This window comes from Tyto alba, unplaced genomic scaffold (assembly GCF_018691265.1).
Source record: "Tyto alba isolate M040663 unplaced genomic scaffold, T.alba_DEE_v4.0 Super-Scaffold_1, whole genome shotgun sequence".
Lineage (NCBI taxonomy): Eukaryota > Metazoa > Chordata > Aves > Strigiformes > Tytonidae > Tyto > Tyto alba.
This window is the reverse complement of record NW_024881261.1, coordinates 34,132,066-34,158,874: the sequence shown is the minus strand read 5'-3', so window position 1 is coordinate 34,158,874 and position 26,809 is coordinate 34,132,066. Positions and strand designations below refer to the sequence as shown.

General features: G+C 36.8%; 1 protein-coding gene across 3 annotated transcripts in view; it reads right to left on the bottom strand.

Annotated features, from left to right (window-relative positions):
* The window catches only part of CABCOCO1 (ciliary associated calcium binding coiled-coil 1), a 70,471-nt gene extending 49,673 nt beyond the window's left edge, over positions 1–20,798 (bottom strand). For 2 of the 3 annotated variants that reach the window (XR_006164949.1, XM_042788747.1), the window contains exons 1-3: positions 16,672–16,768; positions 13,367–13,511; positions 8,320–8,392 (exon numbers count right to left, since the gene is read on the bottom strand). Coding sequence is in view for 2 of the 3 variants with exons in the window: in XM_042788747.1 (XP_042644681.1) it covers positions 8,320–8,392; positions 13,367–13,511; positions 16,672–16,741 (288 nt within the window). In the remaining variant the exon portion in view is untranslated. Of the gene's footprint in view, positions 1–8,319; positions 8,393–13,366; positions 13,512–16,671; positions 16,842–19,751; positions 19,865–20,736 lie in introns of those variants that run through there. The other variant, XM_033004283.2, reaches the window with a different exon arrangement.
* Between the last annotated feature and the right edge of the window lie 6,011 nt (positions 20,799–26,809).

Below are 26,809 nucleotides of genomic sequence, written 5' to 3'. Positions count from 1 at the left end.
GTAAAAATACTTTATGTTGTATCTTATGACAAGTCATAAAATTCAAGGTGAAATTAGAAAACATACAAACTTTCTGGTGCATTTTAAAAAGGGATTTTAAAGGATTGCAAAACTTGTCTGTTACTTAGACTTTGAAGATACTTGTCCTCATCACACCAATTACAACAGTAAAAATTTCTAAAAACGTGTATTGATTATAAATCATCACAGTAAAGAAATGTCATGATGTTTATTTATATGAATAAGGCCAACATGTTATTCATAACATAAGGTAACAAGATGTATGAATTTGATACATAAACATTCACCCATGGGAATACATTCCCGTGAAATATCACATCACTTGTCCATTCCACAAATACTTTCATGAATACAATTTAATCTTCAAGATGATGAAAAGCCGCAGATAAAGGTAAGGAGTTCAAAACCAGTTGTCCACTGTAGCATAGGTTCATGGATCTCTGCCTGCCAATTAACAAAAATGATGCTGGAAATTTTGGAAATAGGGTAATTGCTCTGTCAAACCAATCTCCAGTAAGTCACACTGGACCAGCAAGTATCAAAATGGTACCTGCTGGCAAACAATTTAAAAAGAAAAAAAGCAGCTAAATTTGAACCAGCAAAATATAAATGAAACGCAGCACCTTCTTGAATAACTCCTTGATCCATGCTATGTTACATGGAAGAGTTTAACACTGAAAACAGTATTGTTCTGCAGCGGACATAATGCATTGGGTTAATTCAAATAAAATGTGTCCCTTTTTTTTTTGGCAGAATCTTTACACGTGTTCTTTGAACTACCTAAACAATTAAGATGGAGTTTGCCCAAATTACTTTCCACCAAGACAACAGCAGCAGCCCACCTGGTCCTCACCAGCTTACGTACAAAGCTCTTTTGACACAGTTTGACACACTGGCTGACCTAGCAACCTGCTTTCTGGATTCCTGGCTCCCCAACAACACACGTTATGGAGAGCCGAGGGCACACTGCAGACCCCAGAATCATGTGGACCTTGCTCCAGCAGAGACAGCTACACTGCACGGTGCCAGGATGGAGCTTGGGCTCCGAAACGGTCTTCAAGAGCACTGCTTTTGGTGTGAGGGAGTTTAAACAGAGACATGTAAGAATAGCAATTCTGTTCAAAGTGTTTATTTTTTGTTTTAAACTGGAATTAAATCAAACTGCAAAAATCTCAGAATCTTCTATGAAACAAAATTACTGATCTTTGCTCAGCTCCAATTACTTTGTTTTATGCTGGTCAAGTAAAACAACAAAAACTCCCAGAGGGCATCAACAGAGTAAGCTATTCAGGAGAACTAGAAAATTAAAGCAAAAATCATATCCTAATAGTCTACATTCGGGTACTTTGCTTAACTACTTTAAAATTTCCCCAAGTCAATATATTTCTGCCAATCTCATTGTTCTCCATTCAAATTTACATATTGATTGATAAATATTTTGAAATGTGTGACATAGTGTTCTGATATAGCACTTAGTCATCTGGATCTTACAACATTCTGATGAATAGCAGAAACATGCTGTCATTAATATACTGGCTGTCCTTCCAGCCAAAGCCTACAATTCCTAGTTGGCCTGCATTCCAGCCATTACTGCTGTTATCAGAACTATGTGTGTTTACACACACTCACACGCACACACACACGTAGAGAAATCAAGCCACTTTCTAAATAAATAATTAAAAACCACACAAGAATACATATGTGTATATATCAATTCCTCCACAGTTCCAGAAATGTTTTACTGCCAACAATTCAATTCTTTTTTCATCTCTCTCATTTAACATCACACAGTCAAAAAATTTGATGATTTGTGAACTGTACAATTGAAACAAAAAGTTATGATGAGCTTAAAAGGTTTTTTTTTTGTTCTAGTGTCTTTAACTTTTCATCCTCCGGGGTGCTGAGCAATGTGATCCCAGTCACTTCTCAGTTTAACTCTGTATGTGAATAGGCCCATTGAAATGAAAGTTCCCAGGTGCTTAAAAAGAGGCATTTGTTTAAATGCTGAATGGGTCAGAACCATAGCGCTCAGCATACTGAAGGCATAGCCTATGTCTGCTATTAGGCATTTTTCCTGCCTGAATTTTTACTTTCATGACTTCATGTGTGTTACTGAGTTTAAAAGGTTTGTTTTGTATTTGATGTTTCCTAAGAAAATGATTGAAAAAAAAAAAAAATTTTGTCAGTCATTTTCTTAAGCAAGATTTGTAAAAGTACTCAGCACCAGCTCACAAATTCCACTAAATGTCTGGAGCTCTCACCGGCTTTCAGGGCAGCACAGTTCAGCTACCAAAACTCAGGAATGTTAATACTGCTGTAGAAGAGCATCAGCATGTGACCTACATGGAAACATAACTGTTAAAGGTCAGTATGTCTCCACTACTGAGTATACCAAAGACAACCTTTGAAAAAAAAGGGTGGTTTCTACTGTGGAAGATATGCTTAAAATATTTCAAATGATTCTGCATACAAGCCCAACAGGCTCCACTTTTCATTCAGACTAATCACAAGACCTTCAAGATCTCTGTGGTTATAGCCATAGCAAGTTTTGACTGAATATCAGTGATTTTTGTCACAAAACCCACTGGCTTTCCAGATGCTTACTTCAGTAATCTGGTCTTGGGTACCACACACTTCTTTAACAAACATCAAAAATTTGTCCTCAGACATCAAAAGACCAAGTACCAGTTTGCTAGTTTTAAACATTCATAATTGTAAAATAATGAACCTACTCCTGAAGCTGTAGTTTTGATCTTCATAGCAGTAAAAGCTTGAGGAACATGTTTTGAAGGAAAAAAATAATAAAGACATGGAAATTAAAGAAAAATGGGATAAAACACAACATCAGTTTATCAAAGTTAAATGATGCCAGACTAATTTCATAGTTTATTTCACAAGATAACTCATTTTCTAGACAAAAGAAATGTGAGAGACATGATCGGTTCAGGAGAGGGCAGGGATATCATACAGATGGGACTCAATGACTTTGAAGACTATTCACTCTTATATTCAATGACAAATGGTGAGGTGACACTGTAGGGACATAATTTTTTTTAAAATCTACTCTGCACTGGGAGTATCTCATCTGGAAAATACCGTAATAAAAGAGAACCAGAATAGCAGACCTATGACGAGACAGCCACTTGATACAGGTGTAAAATGGGATTCTAGGACCTATTAGGCTGTTCCCAGTAGAGAAAAAGAAAGTACTATTGATATTGTACAAGGCATTGCTTTTATCTCAGCAACAATATTATGTCAGTTTGGTCACTTACGTTCAAACAAAACTGATTTGAAGTGGAATTACTATAGAAGAAGGCCAACAGGATGACTAGAGGCTGGCGCATATGTAAGAATGCATGTATCAAAAGGCTACCTTAAAAGAAAAGATTAGAGAAGGCTGGCTTTTCTAGTTTAGCTAAATGAAGGCTGACAATAAGATTGCTGTCTCTTTATACACTAGAAAAATAAACACTGGGGATGGAACAAGAACTAAAGGTCAATACTGGCACAACTGGAACGAGGACAAATGCACGTAAGCTTGTCATGGATACACTTAGACTGGAAACTATAAGTTTTATAACCATTACTGAAACCAGGCATCAGGGCAGCTTTCTAACTGGAAGAGCAAAGACAAAAAAGTTAACTTTTTAAAATGGAGTTTGACAAGTTTCTGAAAAGGATTAAGTATGTTTTGCTATGAGAAAGTGGCACTAGAGCCGACAGTTGAAGAGGTCCCTTCCAGTCCTATGCTCTTATTTCTTTCAAAGTAATCTTGATGTCTTTGCCATGGTGATGTTTACAAAACAAAGCCAGAGAAAATCAACTCAGTGGTTTTTAAGCATTACAAATATCTGAAATCTTCAAGCTTTGAAAAGAATGCACTCCATTAGCTGGGGAATAAGTCTCTCTACTGTGAACTGATATGCTTATGGAAATGTTCGGGTTTCATGCATCTTTAAAATGCAGCTCTCAAGAAATCATTGAGCAAATTTGTTTAAACAATGATTGATTAACCAATCTAAATATGCAACACCTAATGAGGATTACATATCAAAGTCAAGTCCCAGACTTCAGGTCTTTTGCCATCAGAAAAAAAGCTTTATTAGCTTTCAAATAGTATATTCTTCCTATCCACCCACTTAAATTCAAACACAGAAGGGATTTTGTTCAAACTTTCAAAAAAAAAAAAAAACAACCCGCAATTGGATAAAGACCAGACATAGTCCAAAAGCTTAATGTTTCAGAAAGTAAGGAGTACATGGAAAGAAGGCATTAATGGAAACTGCTTTGGAACTCTGAGTACAGAGGATGATATCTAGTGACTGCTATAACACTGAATCTGCACTGCCATTAAACTTAATCTTCGATATTTTTATTGCAACCTGACCCACTATGACATCTCTAAAGAAAATTACATTGTACGCTACTATTTCAAGAAGTCAAACTTAGCTAGTCATCTGGGCCATAAAATAGCAGATTACTCCATCAGGCTGGCTAAAGCAACTAGGAATAAAACTAGATTTACCAACCACATTATTTTTATTAGGAAATGTTTCAAAGCAGACATAATCCCAAAAGACCTTAGCCTCATTCCATCCAAAAATACACAACAGAGAGCAGCAAAAACATGAACTGCAGTATAAGGTACAATTTGTAAATGTGAGAAAAAAAAACACAAGATGTGCTGTAATATATCATCCTATCAAAGCAAAATAAATTAACTGAACACAGAAATAGAAAAGAATAAAAACTTCTACACAATTCATGTATTAACAATTTAAACCTGTCTTATAAAATCTGACATGTGTTAATAAGAATTGCTCCACTGAATCCCTGCACATCAGGATTTAGTCTGTACTCCTTTTGCTTTCTTTGAAATTGCACGCTAATATAGGTGTACTAAATCACAGCTAGAGAGTAAAACCTCCAGAACAAGCAAAAGGAAAAAACAGTATCTTTAACAACAATATTCCTGAAGAACTCTGGCGTGTTAGCACTACATGCATTTTATTTTGGATCTTAGCCACAGAACAGCTAAAGCACTGCTTCTTCAGTAATCATTCTAAATGTGGGGAACTGCTCATAAAAAAAGCAACTACTTTACTTGGCAATCTTAACACTTCTCAGTAATTCCTTGTATCGTCATGTTTTCTAACAGGTATTCATGCATACATAATATACAGGTCTTTGTAGATCTGGAATGAAGGAGAAGGAAGGGATCTGATATCTGGAAAGGCAAGTTTTAAATTTTAAATACTGCCAAAGTAGGTTAGATGTATGATGTGTGTTTTATCATCTAACCAAGCATTCATGTCTTTCAGTTTTAACCTTTTTTTTTTTTTTTTTCTTAGGCAATACGATCACCTCAGGCAGTTTGGTTTAAAGACTTTAGCCAAAGTAAAAATATATTCAATATATTCAAATTAGCCAGGCCTTTGTTACTTCAGTTTTTTTAAGACTTAAATACTGTCTGTATTTTACAAAGGTGGTTCTATTATGATAGCTGCATCAAACGCAGAATATTAATCAGACTGTGAAGCTCCACTAATTACATGCCACATTTCAGTAACTTAAATTTTGTTAAGTGGCAGGGCCACAGATATTGTATGCATAATCTAATGCAATTTTGAGTCTTTTCCCTTTTCTCATCTGATTTTATTTTACACAGGAAATGACAGGGTCATTTGGAAATAACTGCAGTGAAAGATCAAAAAGGAAATCTGATTGAGAACACTGTATAATTGCCTGTGCTAGAGAAAAAATTAAACCCAATGAGTTTACAATCCTTCGCTATAAGATTTCTCTGGAAAACACATACTGCAGTTTCTCTAAAAGGATATCCATTACAATGCTAAGTACCGCTTTTATTTGTTGTAGCTGCATCTCTTTCAAAGAAGCAGGTCTTCTCATTAGGCTTATGGACCTTCATTCAGTAGGTAATACTTTCAGCACACGTGGGGCACAAATTTACTCACTGAGCTAAAGCAAGCCATTTCAATCGAAGCAAATCATTTCATCTGAAGCAAGTCATCCACTCACTTGTCCCAAAGTCTTCATTTGCAAAAGGAGGTAATATTGTAATTAAGCTAAGCTCCTGGAAGACCATGGTCCTTGTTATTTGGGCAAAACCGGCCATTACAATTTACAGTCCCCCATTCCAGAAGAACAGACTTTTATTGCTGGAGCTAGAAGAAAACTTTTTAGACATTAGCAGCACTCAGCTTAGAGTAAGGATCACATCCAGCTGTGGGCCACGATATGTCTACATGGGCTGGTTTTGGTTTGGGTTTTTTTGCAAGACAGCAGTCAGCCTTTCAGCACAGACTTACCGTGTACTTCCAAGCATGCAGATTTTCCAGCTGATCTCCCACCCCCTTCTGTTCCCTGGGTAGATGCACTGCAGAGCACACGACTCCAGGCGTGCTCCTCCCGTAGCCACACACACCAAACCACATCAGCCCCACTGACTTGCCAGGGTTTGAGCTGTCCGTCTAAGGGACTGCAAACGTAGAAAGTAACGCTCTCCTTTATGGTTAAGCGTTTCTAAATATAAAAAAAATGTGGCAAACAAACTTGAAGTCTATGTTGGGTTCCCCTCATCACATTTTAACGCATGAAGCAAGGGCAAATAATGCCATAAATTTGTATGTGTAGCTTCAGTGCCCTAAACTGTTACTTATTGAAAAACAATGTATCACCCTATCAAAATAAACTCTACAGGAATATAAGTATTGATTTTCTTGGGCATTGCAGTGTGGTTGAACAAATTGAAGACTCTCTGCCATGGAACTCAGAATACAAAACAGATGGATTAAATTGAACTGGCGCATAGGTAAGAAATGGCCATAAAAGAGTTATGGCTAAAAACCGTCATCAATGTTTTTGTGACAGTTATAATTGTAGATTGCACTTCTTCCTTTGATGGATCACCACCAAAGTAATTCACAGAAACACATTTCTGCCATTCCCTGGTGGAGGTGGTACCTTCAGCAGAGGTGGTGCTCCCCAGCAGACAGACTGTGCAGAGCAACCACTCTTCCGCAGCTGGGACAAGGTACACTGATCTCAGACATCCAGAAATGGGTTTTAAGAAAACACAAAAGACATTTCTTTTAAGCTAGTCTACAACTAATAAGATACATTACCCAAATTTACACAAGAAATTACTTAATCAAAGCCTCATTAAAAATAATTTTACCAATTAGAAAGTGCTAACCAGCCATTGATCTGATTAGCTAATATAAAAAAAATCAACCCTAACACAGTAATGCCAAAGTCCTGCTATACTTACATAATGCCAGTTTTGTCCCTGATTTCATCCTAGTTGTAATTTTAACTTACAAATGATAGGAATAATTTCCAAATATTTGCATCCATGTCAAGAAAAGTCCTTCTTTTTTATAATATGGCTGTTCAAAAGCAACATGGAAAGAAATTATCCCACATCATTTACAGAGTCAAACCACCAGCTTAAAGTGTAAAGAAAACTTTCCAGTGCGTTAATTTTAACTTTACTGTGTACTGATAAGCTAAAATATAAGTGCCATCAAAAAATTCCACTACCACGTCTCTCTAAGCAACCAGTTGTCTCCTAATATAAATTATAAATGTAAATCCTTTTCAATGTATTGGAACATATATCCTCAAAATGCACAGTCAGGCTAAAAGAAGGTTTATTTGATGGACTGAATCTGTCCATTTGATTAAAGGCCTCATCCTGCATCAATGCATTTTCCTATGTATTTTTTCACATAGAAGTTAGAATACATGACAAAGTTTACAGTCAAGCCAATTCAGTATTATTAACTGAAAGCTTTCAAAAGACTGAATTTCTAGATAGCTTGTTTCTTTATAGTCAGTATCATTAACTGTCGGTGCCTACAGTAGAAACAAAACCCTGTACATACACATGCATACATAAAAATTAGGACTGTGGTCAGACTAGGCTTGGTACATAACCTTTCCTGATTTTGATTGCTGATTTTAAAATAGAGTCACACTCCTGCATTTCTAATTCAAATTACATGCAACAGCTTATAAATACATACACAAAAGTATTCCCTATTTAACACAACTAACATCTTAACCAAGCAATGCATTTATGCTTTTTTGAAATCCAAAATTAATTTTGAATATGAGGATCAAAACATCTAACTTGTGCTCTTTAATCAGCCATTTTATGTTAGTAATGCAGTAATGTTGACATGTAGTTGCTTTGAGCAATACAAAACATATGCCACGGTGCACTCATTAAATAACTCTGCATAATGAGTTCCATCTATATAAATGTCTTACCTCGTTACTTATCACAAGTTCTTCTCTATGACTGTGGAAGAGGTATTCATATAGTTTATAGTGTTTAAATAAGCTGGAAAACAAGAGAATACAGTACTATTACAGCTGTAAATCTTTGGAAAGGTAACAACATTAAAAATTCTGTTAAACTGTTACTCTCCAGCATGGTAATACTCCGAATTTTAAAAAGAAACCGTTGTTTGACTTCAGGTACAACATGTGGAATATTTAATTTACAGGATTTACTATCAGAGGCTGTAGAAAAGAGAGTATGATACTTAAAAATACCACCACTTTGTCCTTATGAAACTGAACTCTGACCAAAGTTCTACTCCGAAAAAAGTAATTCCTGAAACACTTATCACCAGGATACTTATGCCTTTAATATCAGCAGTAGGGGACTAGGAGGAAACAAAGCCAAATCAGCTTTCAGATTCTGGGATGGTATGCCAGTCCAGGGAGCAAGTTTGATCTTGGAACACCAAAACAATAAAGAATGAAAGCATTTATTCTCTCAAGGTCATGTTTCAAAATCAGTGTAGTATTTCCTCAAAGAAAAACTAAAAAACTAGATTGACACACTGGAGTTTTGTTTATTACAACAAAAGTAGCTTTAAGTAGACTTTCTCAATGGCCTAAAATATATATCTTCCTTAAAACATATATGGCTTTCCTTTTCACATGTTTCAAATAATTTTCCTTGTTCCCTTTCCTAATGATCAATGATATGGCATTTGTTTAATCAAAGGTTTGGTTTGTCACAGTCCATCTGTTACAATTACTTGTTCTCTTAAAATCATGATACAGAACTTCTGGCTTCTGTCATGTCGTTTTGATATATGATTTAAAACACAGCTCTGTGATTTCATAGCAAGTCCGGGTTGAAGAATGATTCCAGGAGTTTATCGCACTCCTGCCTGATGTACCCATGGAAGATACAGCAATATTTGCAGGGAACATCTGTAACTGGTTCATGCGGTTTCCATCTAAGGACAGGACACAGGTTCTTTTCTTAAGAGAGCCATCAACCAGGACAGCAATGCCTCTTTTCCTGGCACTTGCAAGGCCACATCTGGAACAGAGGCCTGCTGCGTGAAGGCAGGTGGCCTCCAGAAGTCCCTTATAACCTCGGTTTTTCTATGGGTCTGTGAAAGTAACTACTACACCCAACATACACAATTACCTAGCTAACAGTAAAGACCTTGCTACTAGCTGCAGGGTATCATGCTAATGCTATGAAAGCACGTTCACCGTACCAGTGCCTGGCCACGCAGCCCAGCATTGGCAGCTCTGCGGGGCTCTCAGGGAGCCGGCCCCGGCAGGTGCCACCCTGGCTGGCTGCCCCACGGCGCTGAGGCTTTTCCCCCAGCCGGCAGCCCCACATCCCGGCACGGCCGGCAGAAGGGCTCAGCCAGCCAGCTGCCTGCAAAGCCAGAGGCTGCTGCAGTGAGACGTAGGTGTCCAAAATACAGTCCCGGCTTTGGGAGGTAACCGGGAAGCCAGCTGTGGGAGCTGATGCTCGGCACGTACGATTTGAGCTGACTGTCCTTCCCTGAATCGCCAGCAGTACTCACACACTGCCCGGGCCACTGCCACAGTACCAGAGGTTCCACGAAATACTGCAGACCAGGGATGATTTGCTCTAATTTCAGCCGTGCTGAAGCTCCAACTAATGTACAGCAGTGGTTTTTCCACAGCATGAAAGCAGCTCGGAATTAGGAGAATAAAATGGTGGCAGAGCATGCCTCTCTTACAAGACAATAGTACATCTTCCAGCAGTTAGTCAAGTGCATCTGTGAAACTTTCAAATACATTTTTACCCAAATGAGTGCAGATGTTTTTGCACATATGTACAGATGTATTTCCTAATTTGGTGAGAAGCATTGTGGCAGCCTCACTGAACATTTGGCTCTTTAAGTGCCATATAAAAGTTTTATTCTGCAGTTACATGTAATTCAGTCATTCAATTACCACTAGTTAGAAAGCAAATTTGTTTACCAACTCGCATAAGAAATTTGGCTACCATAAACTACAAGTTCCCTTCCCCCAAACCCAAAGCATATAGGCAATTAATTAAATGGTTACAGTATTTGCCATTTCATTTGCAGTACATTTTTAATGCAGTACGTCACCAAAGAATTCCTGCCATACTCCAGTGGAGACGCAGGAATTATATTTAAGCAGACTTCAGGACTTAACCTGGAAATTACTCATGTCCACTTATGAAAATACACGTCCCCTCACATACACACCTATCGTTTGGTAAAAAATTTTTTGTCTTTTATTTTATGAACATCACAGACATGGAAGAAATAAGATATATAATTTTCAAGCTGCACTGGCAGGACTTAACATTTTAAACTCTTTTCTTCTATTTATTCCAGTGCCTTGGAAAGGAGCCAGATTTACAGCACCTGAAAAATCAGCTCTTCCCCTTCCCCTCTAAAATGCGTTATGATATTCTTTATGGACTACATTACAGGTACAGATAATATATAATATTCCCAAAAATATGTCATTAGTTTTGGCATTTCTGAATTTTGTTTATTTATTTATTTATCTTTAAATAGAATTCAGTGCAACCTGGCATCCTTAATCCTATATCAGAGAAAGAATTCCTCCATGTAATGTTCTTTAAAATTGTGTAAACAATACATCAGTACTTATTTTGAAACAACAGTGTATTTCTTTCTTCTATCAGGCACTATATAAAATGGCTTTTTGTTTGTATCTGTTGTGAACAATTAAAAAATTCCATACCAATTTTTAGCAATTACACAAAAATAATTTTACTCATGCAAGTAAGATTGTTAAGAATAGAACCTCTTATGATGTCATATGAGAATCTGAAGGTGATTAACAATGACATATTTCCCTAGCTCCACTGCTTCCTGAAACAAAATGTCAGGAGCTATGCTGATGTGTGTTTGCCCAAGGAGACAGGATAAAAAGATGATAACTGTCACCTTCCACGAAACCTGAAGGTGTCATTATAGTTGCTGCACAGTTTGTGCCAATGTGGTTAAGAATTTGTCCCCATTTACATTATAAATCTCATGGGTTTATAGCTCATCTGTAAAAATGTGATCTGAACTAAAACATGTCATACTATCTTGAGTAGAAAAAAAAGCGATCGGCCTATCATTTAAAATTAAACAAAAAAAGTGAAGAACAAGAAATAATGTTGAAGTAATACATTAATCTGAATTCTAATAAAACTCAGTCAACCTATTTCTGAGTTCATAAAGTTCAAAATACACTCACACAAGTGTGGTGATTAGGTTCTTATTTTGAAAAAAATATCCAAATGACTGAAATAACGGATTTTGTATGAACTGGACATATATGACACTTTTCAGTGTACCTGTATATATCTATGACCTTGCCACAGCACATACTTGTAATAAATTGAGCAGTTTGAACATACAACCACATATTTGCTGGCCAAAATACCATTTTGCTGCAAAAGTCTTGTGGCTTGATTGTATTCCTGCCCAGTTAATACTTTGGTGGTAGTAGGATGGAGAACCTAATCCTTGTGTCTGTGAAGGAATTACTTCATGGATAAGATATCTCTCAATGGCTAATTTGCACAAGAACTATAGACATGCTATTTGGAAAAAAAAAAAAATGTTCCAAATAACTATACAAAAGGCACAAGAAAGGATAAGTAAAAGAAGTTGAGTGAGACATCTTAAATGCCAAGTTTCCTTCTAGTTTAGGGCTAGTACTTGGCAGGACATTGGTTTGCCCTGACTACAGAAATTTGAGATTTGAAGAGATGTTCCATTTCATATGGGAAGAACCTGAAGTTTTTTTTATATTTTCCATGAAAAAGAAACAAAAGACAAAAATCAGAGAGCAGGAGAAAGAAACAAACATTATAGCCCAATTGTAAGAGAAATCTGTCTGTGATGGGTTTAAATCCCCAGTTTGAATCCAGGTACCCTAAACTGAAAGGCTATCGATATCCTAGTATTTTTGTCTGTCTTCAAGAGGAAATACTTTTCTGCATACAGCAAAACACTTTAAAAACACCTCTTTGATGTGTTAAACCTTTCCTACCAAAAGAACAGTCAGAAAATTCCTAACAAGTCTATGTATGGGTCAGTCATGTCCTTACTCACTTTTTATGCCCATCTGCCACAAAATCTCTCCCTCTAACCACCATTCAGGTCAGAAAACGGGCTGAAGGGCTACAGATGTAGTTCAGCGTACAAGCATATGTTAGAGTAACACCTTTTCCATTTTCCATCTCCTTGCCCCCAACATTCATGGGTGATACAACTGCTTGAGAACCATTCTGTCCATCATGTACTGGAAACAGTGGTATATGAGTATAGCTACTGTCTTAACGGTGCCATTTCAGTGGAGAAACGCCTAATATATGTTACTGTACAGTTAAGACTTTACATGGGGAGGTGTGATGGGCTGCTATCAAACCCTCAATTTTTTTCTCAGATAAATAACTGAATGACTGCTGTTTGTATCTCTTTCTGTGTCTCTGTCACAAAAAACTTCTGAGACCTGTCACAAAACCTTTTCATGTAGATACTGAACTTTTGCTAACTTCAAAATGCAACACTTTTATGACTCATCTATGACCATAGCCTTAATTCTGTAAAGTACATAACTTCAAACCACTTAAGATGTCCACTACAGCTGTCAAGGTCAGACAAATAGTTAAAGCTACAGACAAGACCTAGGATTTTGTTAGAATGTTTTAAAAGCAAACCAAAAGTATTTTTTATACACCATGCTCCCCCTTTTCCTCTTATCACCCAAAACAAAACCCACAAGGAAGATTTTTCAGCATAGTCTTACATTTTGATAAACTTCCAGTCTAAATTTATTTCCTGGGCTTTGATATCTGAAGCCAGATCTTTACTGCTACTTGCATATTCTCTCTTCTCTTTAATGTTTTAGTGTGTGCAGTATGTTGGCACACTATGAACATGTCCAATTAAATAACTTCAACTTATCAGCTGATTTCCTGCCACATTAAATTATTCAAATAAGAAATAACAGACCTTGTAGAAATAAATACCTGATATTCAAGTAATCAATGACTGCTTTGGCTTGATCAATGCTGAAGAAATTCAAGTCACCACTTCTTTCTGAATTAGTTTCTCCTATTCCAGCCAGTGCTCTTCCAAGTTCTTTTAAATTATCTCCTAAGGTCATATGTTTGTCTGCAAAGTAATTCCAAAGAACAAAAACTAAGTATAAACAGGACAGGGTGGGTTGTTTTGGTCTATTTTAATTATAAGCCTTCTTGAAGTTTAAGAAGTTATGAGCCATGTAGAAACTTAAAAAGCAACAGCAGTCAAACATTTTTGTCTATTGCCATTATTCTCATTAATAAAATGTGCATTAAAATTCCATCACAAAATCACCAGTCCACCTTCATAATGTAAGGATCCCCAATAATAGGTGTTTAAGATACTACAGCTTGGCCTCTTATGCAGGGATGACCACAGGCAGAATTGTATGTAAATTTGAGATGCATAGTATGTTTATATTTAAAATAAATTTACTACTGTTTATGTATTGTAAAAAATTGCTCTTCTGACCATGCCCCTTGCAACATAAACCATTAATACAGGAATGGATATTAAAAAGGGTAACCATTTTTTTTTTAAAATGCTTACAGTTATAATTGATTAAACATGAATATCCATAATACTCTGCATGTGTCAGCAAACTTGGAGACATTTTTGCACCCCCCCCAAAATAGACAATTACTTTACATTTTTACAGTGGAAATCAAAACCAGATGTCAAACCAGTTTTGAATTAAAACTTAAATACTTTTTGCTAATTGTCTTGATGAAGAGGAAAATCTGAAATATATCAGTGTTTGCTGAACCTTTAAAAAGAAAGGATTCATCTTTCTGATTTGTATACAGTGTGTGCCATCACTAGAACAATGGTAGAGTTTCAAAAAAAGTTTTAAACACAATTTACTTTCTAAGTCTAAAAAATCTAGGGTAGAAAAGGGGGAAATATCTACCAGTGGTGAAACAGATTTATTTTCCTTATTGTTTTAATTCTCTACTGATACACTCCTTGGTTCTTTGTACAGAAAAGAAATTAGAAAACTTACAAGGTTCTGGTCTTTATAGTTTTGCCCTTTAGTGGTATAGCAATCAAAACCTTGAAAATTTCACCTCAGTTTTCAGTAACAGAGGCAGCACAATATAAATAACCATAATGGAAGAAAAAAGAAAGAAACACAGAGAATGTGGAAGAAATAGAAGCCATGGGAAATAAGAAAGAGTAATAGAACTAGACATATCACAGTTACCAGGGAAGTGGAGCAACATAACAAGATCATGAGAAATCACAACACCCAGGCCCAGGTCTGTTGCCAGCTAGTCCAAATTTTCTCTTTCCTCTGCACATCTGATTTTCAGTCCTAGCTACATCTCTCAAGAAGGCTCTCTCACAGTCCTGTGAGGTAAGGAGCACTTCACCCTCAATGTACAGACGATGAATCAAACCATGTAAGTAATTCATTCTGGCTCTCAAACAACCAAAACCTCCATTTTTCCAAACCTCAGTTTTCCTCTCTCATTTACCAGCCCTGAATGAGTTTCCACTAGTCTCCTGCTCTAAATCCATTCTTCCTGCTCCATGCTATTCTTGCTGTTATGGTCAAATCAGCTTAATTCTCCAGGCTGCTTGGGTCCAGCATAGGGAAAGGAAAGCAAATGGTCATTAATATAGAAGACTTTGCTTTTTTTAATATAGAAGATTTTGCTCTTAGTTGAAATGTTTGGTCTTGGAACTAGCACCAGCTGAGAACAGTAATTACAAGGAAATTCATCTCAGCCCTGGGCTACAGCATACTTTATAAGATGGATTATTCGGGGAACTTAGCTGTGAAGAAAACATAAGAAGCCTCCTGTAAGCATTTACAAACGGAATTTTCTTTCCCTAAAAGCCATGTATCTTAGCCAAATCTGAATGGATTTTCACAGGACAGCAAAAAGCAAATTCACAATACTTGCTTGCCAAACCTTATGTCTTTACTTCAAAGCATAGGGGTATTAGAACTGTTTGAAAAAAGAAAAAGGCACAAAATAATACTTTTTTTTTTTTTTTCCACAGACTCTGTCTGCAAGCCCATTGAACTGTTTTAGTTGTAATTTTATATATAAAAATTAATCAGAGGCAGACACTGCCATGGAAAATTTCAGCTTAAAGAGTTAAAGTTTGGAAAAGCTTTATGCAACTACGATCACATTCCTGAAAAACGTCAGCCAGCTTTAATAATTGGTTGTGCTACCAGCCTGTCTAGTACACATGCATTACATACAGTCTCATAAAACTAATTTCTGACATGTTTCCATTCTTCTCCATTGTTATATTAATATAGTTAGCACATGTTAAGATACTTTCTCATTGGAGACAGGAAGGACAACTGGAATTCCAATGATCATAAAGCACGTACATATTCTGTCAAAATTCCAAGTCAGAAAAGCCCTTGAATTAAATTACAATGAAAGAGTATAATAACTATTATGAGCTTGATTTTAAATATTCATCTTCTCTTTGAATGGAACTGCTGAGTCCTTTCGTTCTTCCTCTGGGATGGACTTTTCTTGACATAATCACCTTCAAAGTGAACGTTAAGTAAGCATTGTGCTTTCTGAAAAATGGGTTTTAGAAGATGCTGCTACCATTTTTTTCTGGCTATTTTGTTCCCACCAGACCCAAGCTACATGCTTTGTTGCAAATTTCCTTGTAGCCACAGGAGCTGCAGTCCTTTCATTGTCATTTTTCATCTTCAGCAGTGATGCCAGATTACTTCCCTCACCAGTCTTTTGTTAACTGATATATTTTGCGCCAAAAGTGCAGCATTTGCCATATAGAAATCTGCCTAAGAGTTGACCTCCAAGGATAAAAAAAATGTAACTCACCTGCTGTAATGCTACAGGATATACTGAATATCTCAAACAGCAGAGAAATGTGCCCAAGGCTACAGTGAGTCAGTCACTGAGCTGGAATTGGAATTTAGGAGCTCCTTGCTCTTACTCTACTGTAATTATTATTTATTTTGCCATAGCAAAGACGAGGTCTCTTCAGGACCTGGTCCTTTTGTACCACATACTGTACATACAAAGAATGAGGGATATTCTGCTAAAAAGACTACAGTTCACTATAACAAAAGTTTAACATCTGCCAATAAGAATTATTTTCAGGTACAAGGTATAACATGCCAACATTCAAGAGGAAAAGAAATCATTTTACAATTACTTGTAATTAAATATCACTCTATTAAAATGACTGGAAAACATTCCTGCCTTCCACTTCAGATACTTATTTTACAGTTTTTAATTATACTTACCACTGAGGTTCTCCAACAGGAAATTTAATAGATCCATGAATCCTGAGAGCTGTATAAGACTGAAGTTCATTTCTTTAGCCCACCAAAATCCTGCAGTATAATAGTCTAGCAAAACAGCTTCTTTCAAAGATGTCTTTAATTGTTTAAAATCTAGAAATTCTTCAAGTTTTCTAGAAGAAATTGCAGAGTAACATCATAAAACTAAAAAATAAATTACAGATTCCAAAGTTTAACTTACTCTGCTTGTAATTATATCTATAAAATTTGCTACTATATTATATAAATATATGTATATATCTTCCTGGAATTTAGCTACATCAATTTCTAGATATGAATGGTTATGATCAGCAGACATATCAACTAAAAAAAGTAAACAAACAACTACAGCTATCCACAGACACTATTTAAATATTAAGATATGATTAATGAAATAACAAAAATAGGATCATTACAAAAAACAAATAGAAATACACTGAAAATCCCAGAGAAAAATCAGTGTTTGTTCAGGAAGGGGTTTGTAGGATAAAAATGAACAATTAGTCTCCATTTTCTACTACCACTCTTTCATTCAGATTGAGATAGTTTTACAGTAATAAAAAGATCTTGCTTCCCTTTTAAGATTATGTTTCATGTAGCCTCTGAAGAAAAGTTACATTTGAAAATTAATGTAAATAATACAGTATAAAATTACTGAAAGTACCTAAAATATTAAGAACTTTAAACTCCACTTTCATAATGGTCAAGACCTTTAAGAGCCTCATCCTACTTTACTGGCACACTCTGGAAATTTTTCCACTTACTTTAACTTGAAAAATTAATGAAAAAATACACTCCCTTGAAGGAGACCACGCTGTTGCTGACACATTTATGTCTACTCTATCCAAACATAGAATTAGTTATGTCTTCTATAATAATTGTGCACATTTTTCCATATGAAGAGGGGGGATCAGGGCTAGGACTTCAGTTTGCATTTCTTCCAATATAATTTCAGCCATGCTCAAGCAGTTCAGTGTTACATTAAAGCAATCCTTGTCTTCTGAACTACACCTGTCGATACAGGTGCCAGTTGTGATCACAGTTTCTAGTCCCCTGTAAAAGACAAAAATCTTTTTTTCCCACCCTTGCTTCTCATTCCTTCTTAAGAAGTGCATTCATCTCAGACCTACTCATAGCCAACCATTAGTTTTTCAGGGTTTTCCCCAAGTCAGTAGAGATACACTGTCAAATAAGATGAGTCTCTTTTTTTTTAATTAAACCCTCAATAGCTAACAAAGTAAAGCATATAATCCAATCAGTTTTGTTTAAAACACGTATTCCTTTGTCCCGCATGACAAATTTGTATGGCTGCACACATGCAAGTCGGTTAAAAACACTTAACTGTGTACTGAAATAGAAGTGGAACATGGCCAGCTGAACTTTCCAAGGTTTGAAACAGTCCATATCCTCTCTTTCTGAAGCTTCTGCCAACTCTGCGTTTTCATAATCAGAACTTCTCAGGGATTTAGATTTTCTCTGATGCTGCTAACAATGCCAGTACTCATCTTTTCAATATTCTGTAAGGCATGTCACTGACAACAGTATCTATAAATGATTGGGAAATGATGGGGCATTTAGATTTCTTTGTTACCCTGATTGCTATTTCTTCCTTCACAGAAGGTGCTCTCAAGTCCTACTGAGATGGACAGCTGTATAAAACTCCATCCGCAGGTCATCAAAATTCTCACACTGAGTCAGATGCATTCTGATTTTCTAATCTTAGCTGTGGCCTTCAAACTGCTCTTGTGTATAGACATGATGCACTGTGGTAAATTAACCAAATTTCAGTGCTGCTGCTAAACTGCTTAGAGTGCATAAAATATCCTAACTATCCTCTTTTCAGTCAGATGCAGTATATACTTTACAATCCACTTGTGTATATATATATATATATATATATAAATACATAGGTGATCAGCTGAGACTAAAAAGAAACATACAATCTTTCAATACTTTTCTTATTAATCTTAATGAGAAAGTTTCACAATAAATTGCATCATTAAGTACATTTTAGTCTCTAGTGAGCTGTACGCTTCAGTCTCCTCTTATTTTAGAGGCCTATCATGCAAGACAAAACAGAAAATGAAATAAATTTTTTTATTATTATTCAATGTGAACAAATTTTCTTTCCAGTTTTCTTAAAAAAAAAAATCCCAGAAAGATCCTTTTTTTTTTTTTTTTTCCCCTCATCAGAACAGTGACAGATAGGAGGAACAGAATGTATTTCAGGAATAATTTTTTATTCTCTATTAAATGGTTTATCTATTCAGAGGGACAAGGTTGGATTTTTTTATTCCTCTCCCCTCAGCCCGCCTGCCCCACCACCTAGTCCAGTGGGTCAGCCCTTTGGCTTTGAATTCACTGACACTTTGCTAGTAGACACAAGTGCTCCTAAATAATTTGGGCACTTCTGAAAAATCCCATACTTGAAATACAAGTCTAGAGTCTCAGACTGAACTCCTGGCCTCCTAAATTTAGCTGCTATTAAGCACTAATAACAAGGGAGAGTGTTCCTACAGGAAAGACAATATGGGCTTACATCAGAAGTCTTTGGCTGCCTCCTATTTCCCCAGTGCACCATAATGGCTACCTACTAATACCTCCTTAAGCTTTCCATCCCTTTCTGAACTTTTAAAAGCTTTTCAATAACTCATGTTATAGTACGGAATCTTAAATGTTTTAGCAAAAAAGTTAACGAGTGAGACTTTAAAAAAAGCTCAATATTGGCCTGTTCATATTTATAACTTACTATTTCATTTACATTGTATTTAATACTATGGTAAACTCAAAACCATCTCAATGTGAAATATCAGTGGAAAAAAAGAGTTGAAGAAAAATCAAGAGATATAGGTAATACAGTAAAACAAAGTGGATCTGAGATCAACAGTACTTCTTGATTTTCATTAATCATATCAAATATCAATGATTTAATTGAACAATTAAAGACTAATGATGTAATCATCACAAAAAAAAATCTAACAAATGGTCTATAACTTTTATTTCATTATTATATTGGTTCTAGCATTGTTATCACTGTCACTTACTTTTGAACTCCTTCTACATTTTCTTCTGACAAAGCAGTAACTTGGGAAAGAGAAAGAAACCTCCGATTAATAATATTCTTTCCACCTATGGCATCCTGATCTTGGTCTTCTTCCTACACACACATATGTATATAGGAATACAATTTTTAAAGGTTTATTTTATTATGCCAGTAACTTATTTAAATAACATTTTTATTTTGAGGAAGTATGCAAGGAATTAGTTCAACAAATGCCAAAAATGTAACACAGCTATAATTATGTGGCAGCAACACAATACTCTAACACACTTTCAGTAGAGAAAAGCTAGGCAGATACATGGAAAATAGTATTTTTTATCTTAAATTCATGTGGGAACATAGTGACATATTATGTGCAGCACAAGATTAAATTAACTTCCAAGTAAAAACAATAGAAATATAAAGGTGCAAAAAAATTCATGAATCTAGATTTGACCATCATGATATTAGATTGCACACAAATTAAATTTTAAAATCAGTTTCTGCTTAAGATATTATTAGTATACATACACATTATCATGCTATTTGCTCTCTAACCTGTACTTGATTGCATTTTCAAATTTACTGTCTATGCTGACTCCTTCCCTAATGAAAAAAAAAGTCCAAGATGTTTGCTGCAACACCATGATACACATACAAGGGTCTGACACTACTGTTCAGGGAAGGTCAGTATATTTGTAATACAGAAGGCAGTTCCTTGTAGGAAATACAAGGATGTACATGTTATAGGTGATAACAAACTGAGAATGAATCAACAATGCAACGGTCTTACAAAAAATAGAAACATTTGATGATATTTTCTGTAGTGGGTATCACTGACCAAAAACATTTGACCAGAGGCTTCAATAAGAAATGTATGATATAAATAAAACAGTAGGAAAAAAACCTTGTTTTACAACAGAATACATAGGCAGCAAAGTGAGGTATCAAAGCACATTATAAAATGTGAGATGATGCAGACTCCTTACAGAGGTGAATGGCAGGGGAACAAGGGACAATGGTCTGGTCTGGTCTGGTCTGGTCTTGTCTGGTCTAGAATAGAATAGAATAGAATAGAATAGAATAGAATAGAATAGAATAGAATAGAATAGAATAGAATAGAATAGAATAGAATAGAATAGAATAGAATAGAATAGAATAGAATAGAATAGAATAGAATAGAATAGTTTAAGTTAGAAGGCACCTACAATATATTAGCATGGGACAGCATAAGGAAAAATATTTCACTATGAAGATAATTAAGCATTAGAATAGGTTACCCAGAAAGGTGCAAGGATGTCCACCCTTGCAGGTTTTCCAGGCTGAACTGGACAAAGCCCTGGCCTGCATTCAGTGCTGGCCCAGCTCTGAGCAGGCAGCTGAACCAGCTCATGTCCCACAGATCCCTTCCAGCCTCCTGACCTGCTTCTGTACCAGGACACAAAAACCGGATCACAATTTACCAGTAGCAGGTACACTTCTACATCTGTGGGACTTGAGCTTTACAAAAGTGCAGCAAGGCAAAGCTTGTAGAATGACATCTCTAGCTCACATCGAGAGAGAAAAGTGGAAGATTTCTTAACGTGAGCTGATTTTTGAGCCTGAACAGAATTGTTCTGGGCTAATAATCAACCAACTCCTGCATTGGCCAAGGAGAGCCCCCATATAAAGGTACACTACTCCCCCTGCTGCTGCCAAACTGCAAGATATTCTTAAAATTCTGGGACCAGCTGAATTACAACATTCAAGATTGATGAAACAAGACTGAAAGCAACGAAGAACATTCAGTGGATAGACTAGTTTTTCCCCCCTAATTAAGTACTAGAGTACTTTCCCATGTACTTTAATATGAAAAATCATTGTTTCCAACTTTAAAGAAGTTAGCCTCAGATACAGTACCTCATCAGAACAGGAATGAAGTAAATGAAGGCTTCCTTCACATAAGAGCATAACATCAATTTGCTTTTGTGTTATTAGCAATAATTTATACTATAAAAAGTACTCCTACAGTAAGTAAAGTTGATATAATTGAAACTGTATGCCCTAGCTAGGAAAAAAAATAGTACTAATAGCTCAACATGCTAATATTACACAATTATTGAAAGATATTTTTTAATAATTAGGAAAAATATGAATGCTTTCCTTAAGTAATCATTGGTATTAGAAATCTGTTGAACAAGGGATTCTTTACAAGCAGTGAGAACTGAATTAAAATAACTGATAGTTATGTTTTGGAAACTGAATTAACACCCCAGATGGACTTAGTATAGCATGAGCAATTTAGCACTGTATCAGAAGAAAACACATAAGGAAGTTCAAGGCATAGTGTTTTCTTCTCATCAAGCTATCTTCCAGCTTCTCCTGTGTGGTTACAGGCCAGGTCTGAATAAGAACAAAGACCTTCCCATAACCTGTACAACACTCCTCCACTGTTCAAGATCACAGCAGCAGCCCTGTAAATAAAGGTGCATCATCAAAAGTCTTTCCCGCCCCCCCCCCCCTCCACTGCTTACCTGTTCCTTACAGCATAAGATGTTAGTAGGCAAAAAGTTGAACATTCTGGAAAGCAACTTTTTACCTGAATTCGCAAGAATCTTGTCCAAACTAATTCCTCACTCGGGCAACATCCATCATGTCAGAAAATGCTTGTCCAAAAAGGAATTTCTTCCTGCCTCCAGTATGTAGCTGGCTTACTACAGCATGGAGCTTTCTATCCTACATCGTATCAACAGGCCCAGCACACTTTAACAGGCTGATGCTAAGGCTCATCTCATTCTCTGAATTACAAACACAGCGAGAAGGACCTCCGGGAAAATTTGCTGAAGTCTTAGTATGTAGCGTGGCATTACAGCAATGTATAAACTATGTAAGATTAGAAAAATTAATTTAAGAATAACTCCAGGTGCATTGCACTCAGTCACCTATAATCTCTTTCAACACCTTTAAAGGTCCTCTAGCATTAGAACCATATTCTTTAACCAACTAAAGTTTGCAGTTTAAATCGAAGAGATATTCAAGCTGTTGTAACTCGGTATTGCAGATAAAGCTCTGTAATCTACAAATCAAACTCTGACCGTTTACATGGCAAGGTGTTCATTTCCTGGTTCACCACCTAGTCTGTAACGAAATTCCCAGCAGCAACACCTCCCACCAATGCATTACTATCTTTGTTACTGTTCATGATAAGGATGGATTTGTGGCACCACTGTCCCTACAACAAGCACAAGTGTCAGGTAATAAGAAATACTGTTCTGAATGAGAAATTGTGGGAGAGAAAGTACATAATTTAGAAAATTATTTTTGTAAATTATCAATGTTTATGTAATTTTTTAAAGTACTGAAAGTTCATTAATCACTTGAACAATCCCATTATTTGTGGAAAGTTTCTGTTTGGGCAGAACCTCCACACACACATGACTAAAATCTCATAATTATTTTGATTGAATACTATTTTGTCTTTTGATTGCTGTCTTTAATCACCACTGAAAATTCAAAAAGAAGTTATTTTATATACATGTTCACTGATGACAAAGAATGTTCATTTTACTGTTAACTGTAATAACTGACTGAGGTAATCTAAGGTGAGTTAATTCTAGTAACACTATCCTCATGTGTTGGGGAAAAAAAAGAAAGGAAACCAATCCTACCAATACACACTCCCAGCAGGAGACTTAACCTATTTAAACACAAACCACTGTTAGACAACTATTTGTTACTGGTTTATTTTCCTTCAAAGAATTTTTAGCTATTCTGAACGTATAATATGTTCCTGGCTATTCAATACATTACTCCAAATGCTTTGGGCACCCCCTGTCAACAGCATCCAATCAAAATACCAAATCAGATATTCTAAAACAAAAGAGCAAGATATTCCTTGAATCTCTTGGCCAGTGTTCACAAACCACCATGAAGCAGAAAATATTAGCAAAAGAGCAATATAGTTAAACAGCAAATTGCAAAAAATCTCTGTGTTTGGGGAGCACGGAGAAGAATCCTCTTAAAAACCCAAGCCCCAAGCAGGTCATCCCTGGCTAGAAAAAAAAATGCCCTACTACCTGCAGTTTTGGTGAGGGCCTTTCCAGAGTGGCAAAACTTTGAAACACAGCAATGGAAATTAGCAACAGTGTTCTTGAAGGAAAATAAGCTTGTCTCCGCAAGGGAGAGGGATGAGTCCTCTGCAGTGGCTGAAGATGTTACTATTCATATTTGTTTGACAATACAACACCATGCTTTGCAAAATTATGACTTTCAAAAATAAACTCACAAAGGAATAGCGTACCAGCTCTCTTAAAATATAGCAAATACTCTAAGTGTAAGGAACCCAAGATCCTCCTGCACTCACCCCATCAGGGAAATTAGACTGGACTGAACTATGCTGCCACAGCTAGATAGTTTCCAGAATCTGAGCTAGTTCATTTAAAGCTAGCTCAGCTACCTCTGTCTGAGTGATACTGCTGACAGCAGTACAGATGTACCCTGAAAGAATGTTGCATATCAGTTACAACTTTAATCAAAATGGGAAAGAAAAAAAAACAACAACAAAAAAAAAAAAAAAAAAAAAAAAAACAACAAACCCACACCAGCAACACAGTCTGTTATTTGTATTATTATACACATTTTGTTATCAAGCTGTCAAATACTTCAGCAGAAGCAGAAAATCTTGAAGCTGTCTACATAAATAGTTAAGGCAGAAGCAGAAATGCATTTGCAGTTCCTGTGTGTTTTAAAAAGGCCCCACACGTCCGCTCCCACAATGGGAAGTTAAAATCAGTAATTGATATTTTTAGTCATATTTCTTTTGTTGTCAAACAAATGAGGAAATAAAAATAGTAACACTAATTTCAACTACATTCAAAAGAGAAATATGCAGATATGTCAAATACAAAAGATAAAACCTATATGGATGGAAAACTTTCAGAGGACTACTATAAACAACAGAGGCTGATAGAGTCCTTTTAATAACAAAATACGATTAAAAAAATTCACACAGTGCAAACGTCAGGATTTATGGATGACCAAATATATTATGACATTAAACTTTACTGATGTTTTCACAGCTGCAGACTACTTATTGGAAAAAATGTTGTTAAAAATAAAACAGCGGCAAGACTTGCTAAGATCAGGATTCAAATTTTCTAATATGCCTTCTGCTGAAAGTAATTACAAGTTGAAACAATTATAAAAATCTTCAATTTAAATCGAAAGGAATTGTCTGGAGATCTAAGAAAGAATATAACAAAAATAGTGGCAGAATACGGTGTTCCCTACAGCTTACATATAGACCACAAAGCTAGCTTCAGCCAAAACTGAAGACTATATAATTTAATTTATAAAAATGTACAATTATGCAGAGTTTACAATAAAAAGAAAACATAAAGGATAATAGGAAATATCACAAGGGTAAACTATTGTGTATAGAATAAACTTCAATACATAAGGAACAGAGAATACATGAAAAAAAAAGGTTCACTGAATTCCTCTAAAGATTTTTTTTTATAAAGACATAAAGTAAAAATGACAAAAATTTCACCGGTACATTTCAAATGGATGTACAATATATTTTTGACAGCCTATTGTTTCCCATGCAGTACACCTTGTATCCTTTCACTATGATCTGACTGCATTACCCCAGTGTTACGCTGTTCCAACTGCCAAAATATTTACAGAGAACACTAACAGAACACTGTGAAAGATGCATATATATTTCATAAAGCATTTAGAATATAATAGTACATTTCACAGGGAAGAGGATTGATTTATTTAAGGAAACCTAAATGGTAAGCTTTTGTACTGACAATCGCTAGGGTAGCTTTGTGCCAACAGATGTAACCATTACGCTGGCTGGAAGCGGTTAATCACTTCCACGGCAGCCGCTGTAACTTCTCGGCCATCTAAGACAGCAAAGCAGCTGAAGCAGAAGAAAATTATCTCACGGTAGCTACAACTATATAGACAGGCGTGAGGGAGAAATTCTGAGCTGACACAACACCTCATTCGTTCTTGGGAAGAATAACTTACTATATTTCTTTTGATGTGTAGCACGAGACGAGCTGCCTGTCAGAAACCACACCTCTCTCAAGCAAGTCAAAAAAATGCAATGCAAAATAAGAAACAAAAAAAAAAAAAAAATAGAAAATGAGAAAAAGAATAGAGGAGGCCAAAGACAAGGAAAAAAGTGCATATTAAAAAGAACGATGTGGATTTACAGAATCTTCTAGAGCACTCTGGCTACCTCAAGCAATATAAGGTGAGCAATATAACCACGATGTTTCTGGAAGCAAGGTGTAAGCTTGCTTTCGCTCCCTCGGTGCTCTTCGAAGGGAAACCACACACCATTCCCCCAACCATCTAAAACGAGGAGATTCCTGCCGCCAAGAAATAGCCCTACGCTTACGAAGGAGAGCCCGTAAGGGACTAAAAACTGGCGAGGGCGGTGGGGAAGGCGGGCGAAGCGCTCCCCGGCCGGGCCGCCGCGGGCTCCTGGCTGAGGAGCTGCCCCGCCGCGTCCCTCCCTTAAACTCTCTTGCGGACGAAGGTTACACAGGTATGTATACGTATAGCTGCACTTTTAACACACGCACACGCACGCACACGCACACAGCCCGCCCGGGATGAGCCAACGGCGGTGAAACGCCCCGGTGGCGGCGAGCGGCACAACGGCCGCGGCGCCGAGTACCTGCCCCGGCGCCGCCATGTCACCCGCGGCTCGGCCTCGGCCTCGGCCTCGGCGTCGGCGTCGCCCAGGGAACGCGGGCGGGGCGCGGAGCTGCGCCCCGCGGGAGCCGCTCGCCCGCTGCCAGCCTGGCCCGGCGCCATCTTGGCTGCCTGGGCGCGGGCACGGCAGCGCTGCCTCATGGTGGGGGAGGTGAGGGAAGGAGGCTCCGTGAGGGATCCCTCAGCCTCACGGCTCCTCTCGGTTCTTCGTAGCGCTTCCAGTCAGTCGCTGGCACACCGGCATCGGTGAACTGCGCAGTTCTCCGCGAGTGATGTTTGTAAAGCGGGCACAGGAGCACAAGGGCATGGCGTGCTTAAAAACGGTGCCGTGGAGTCTGGGAGAAGATG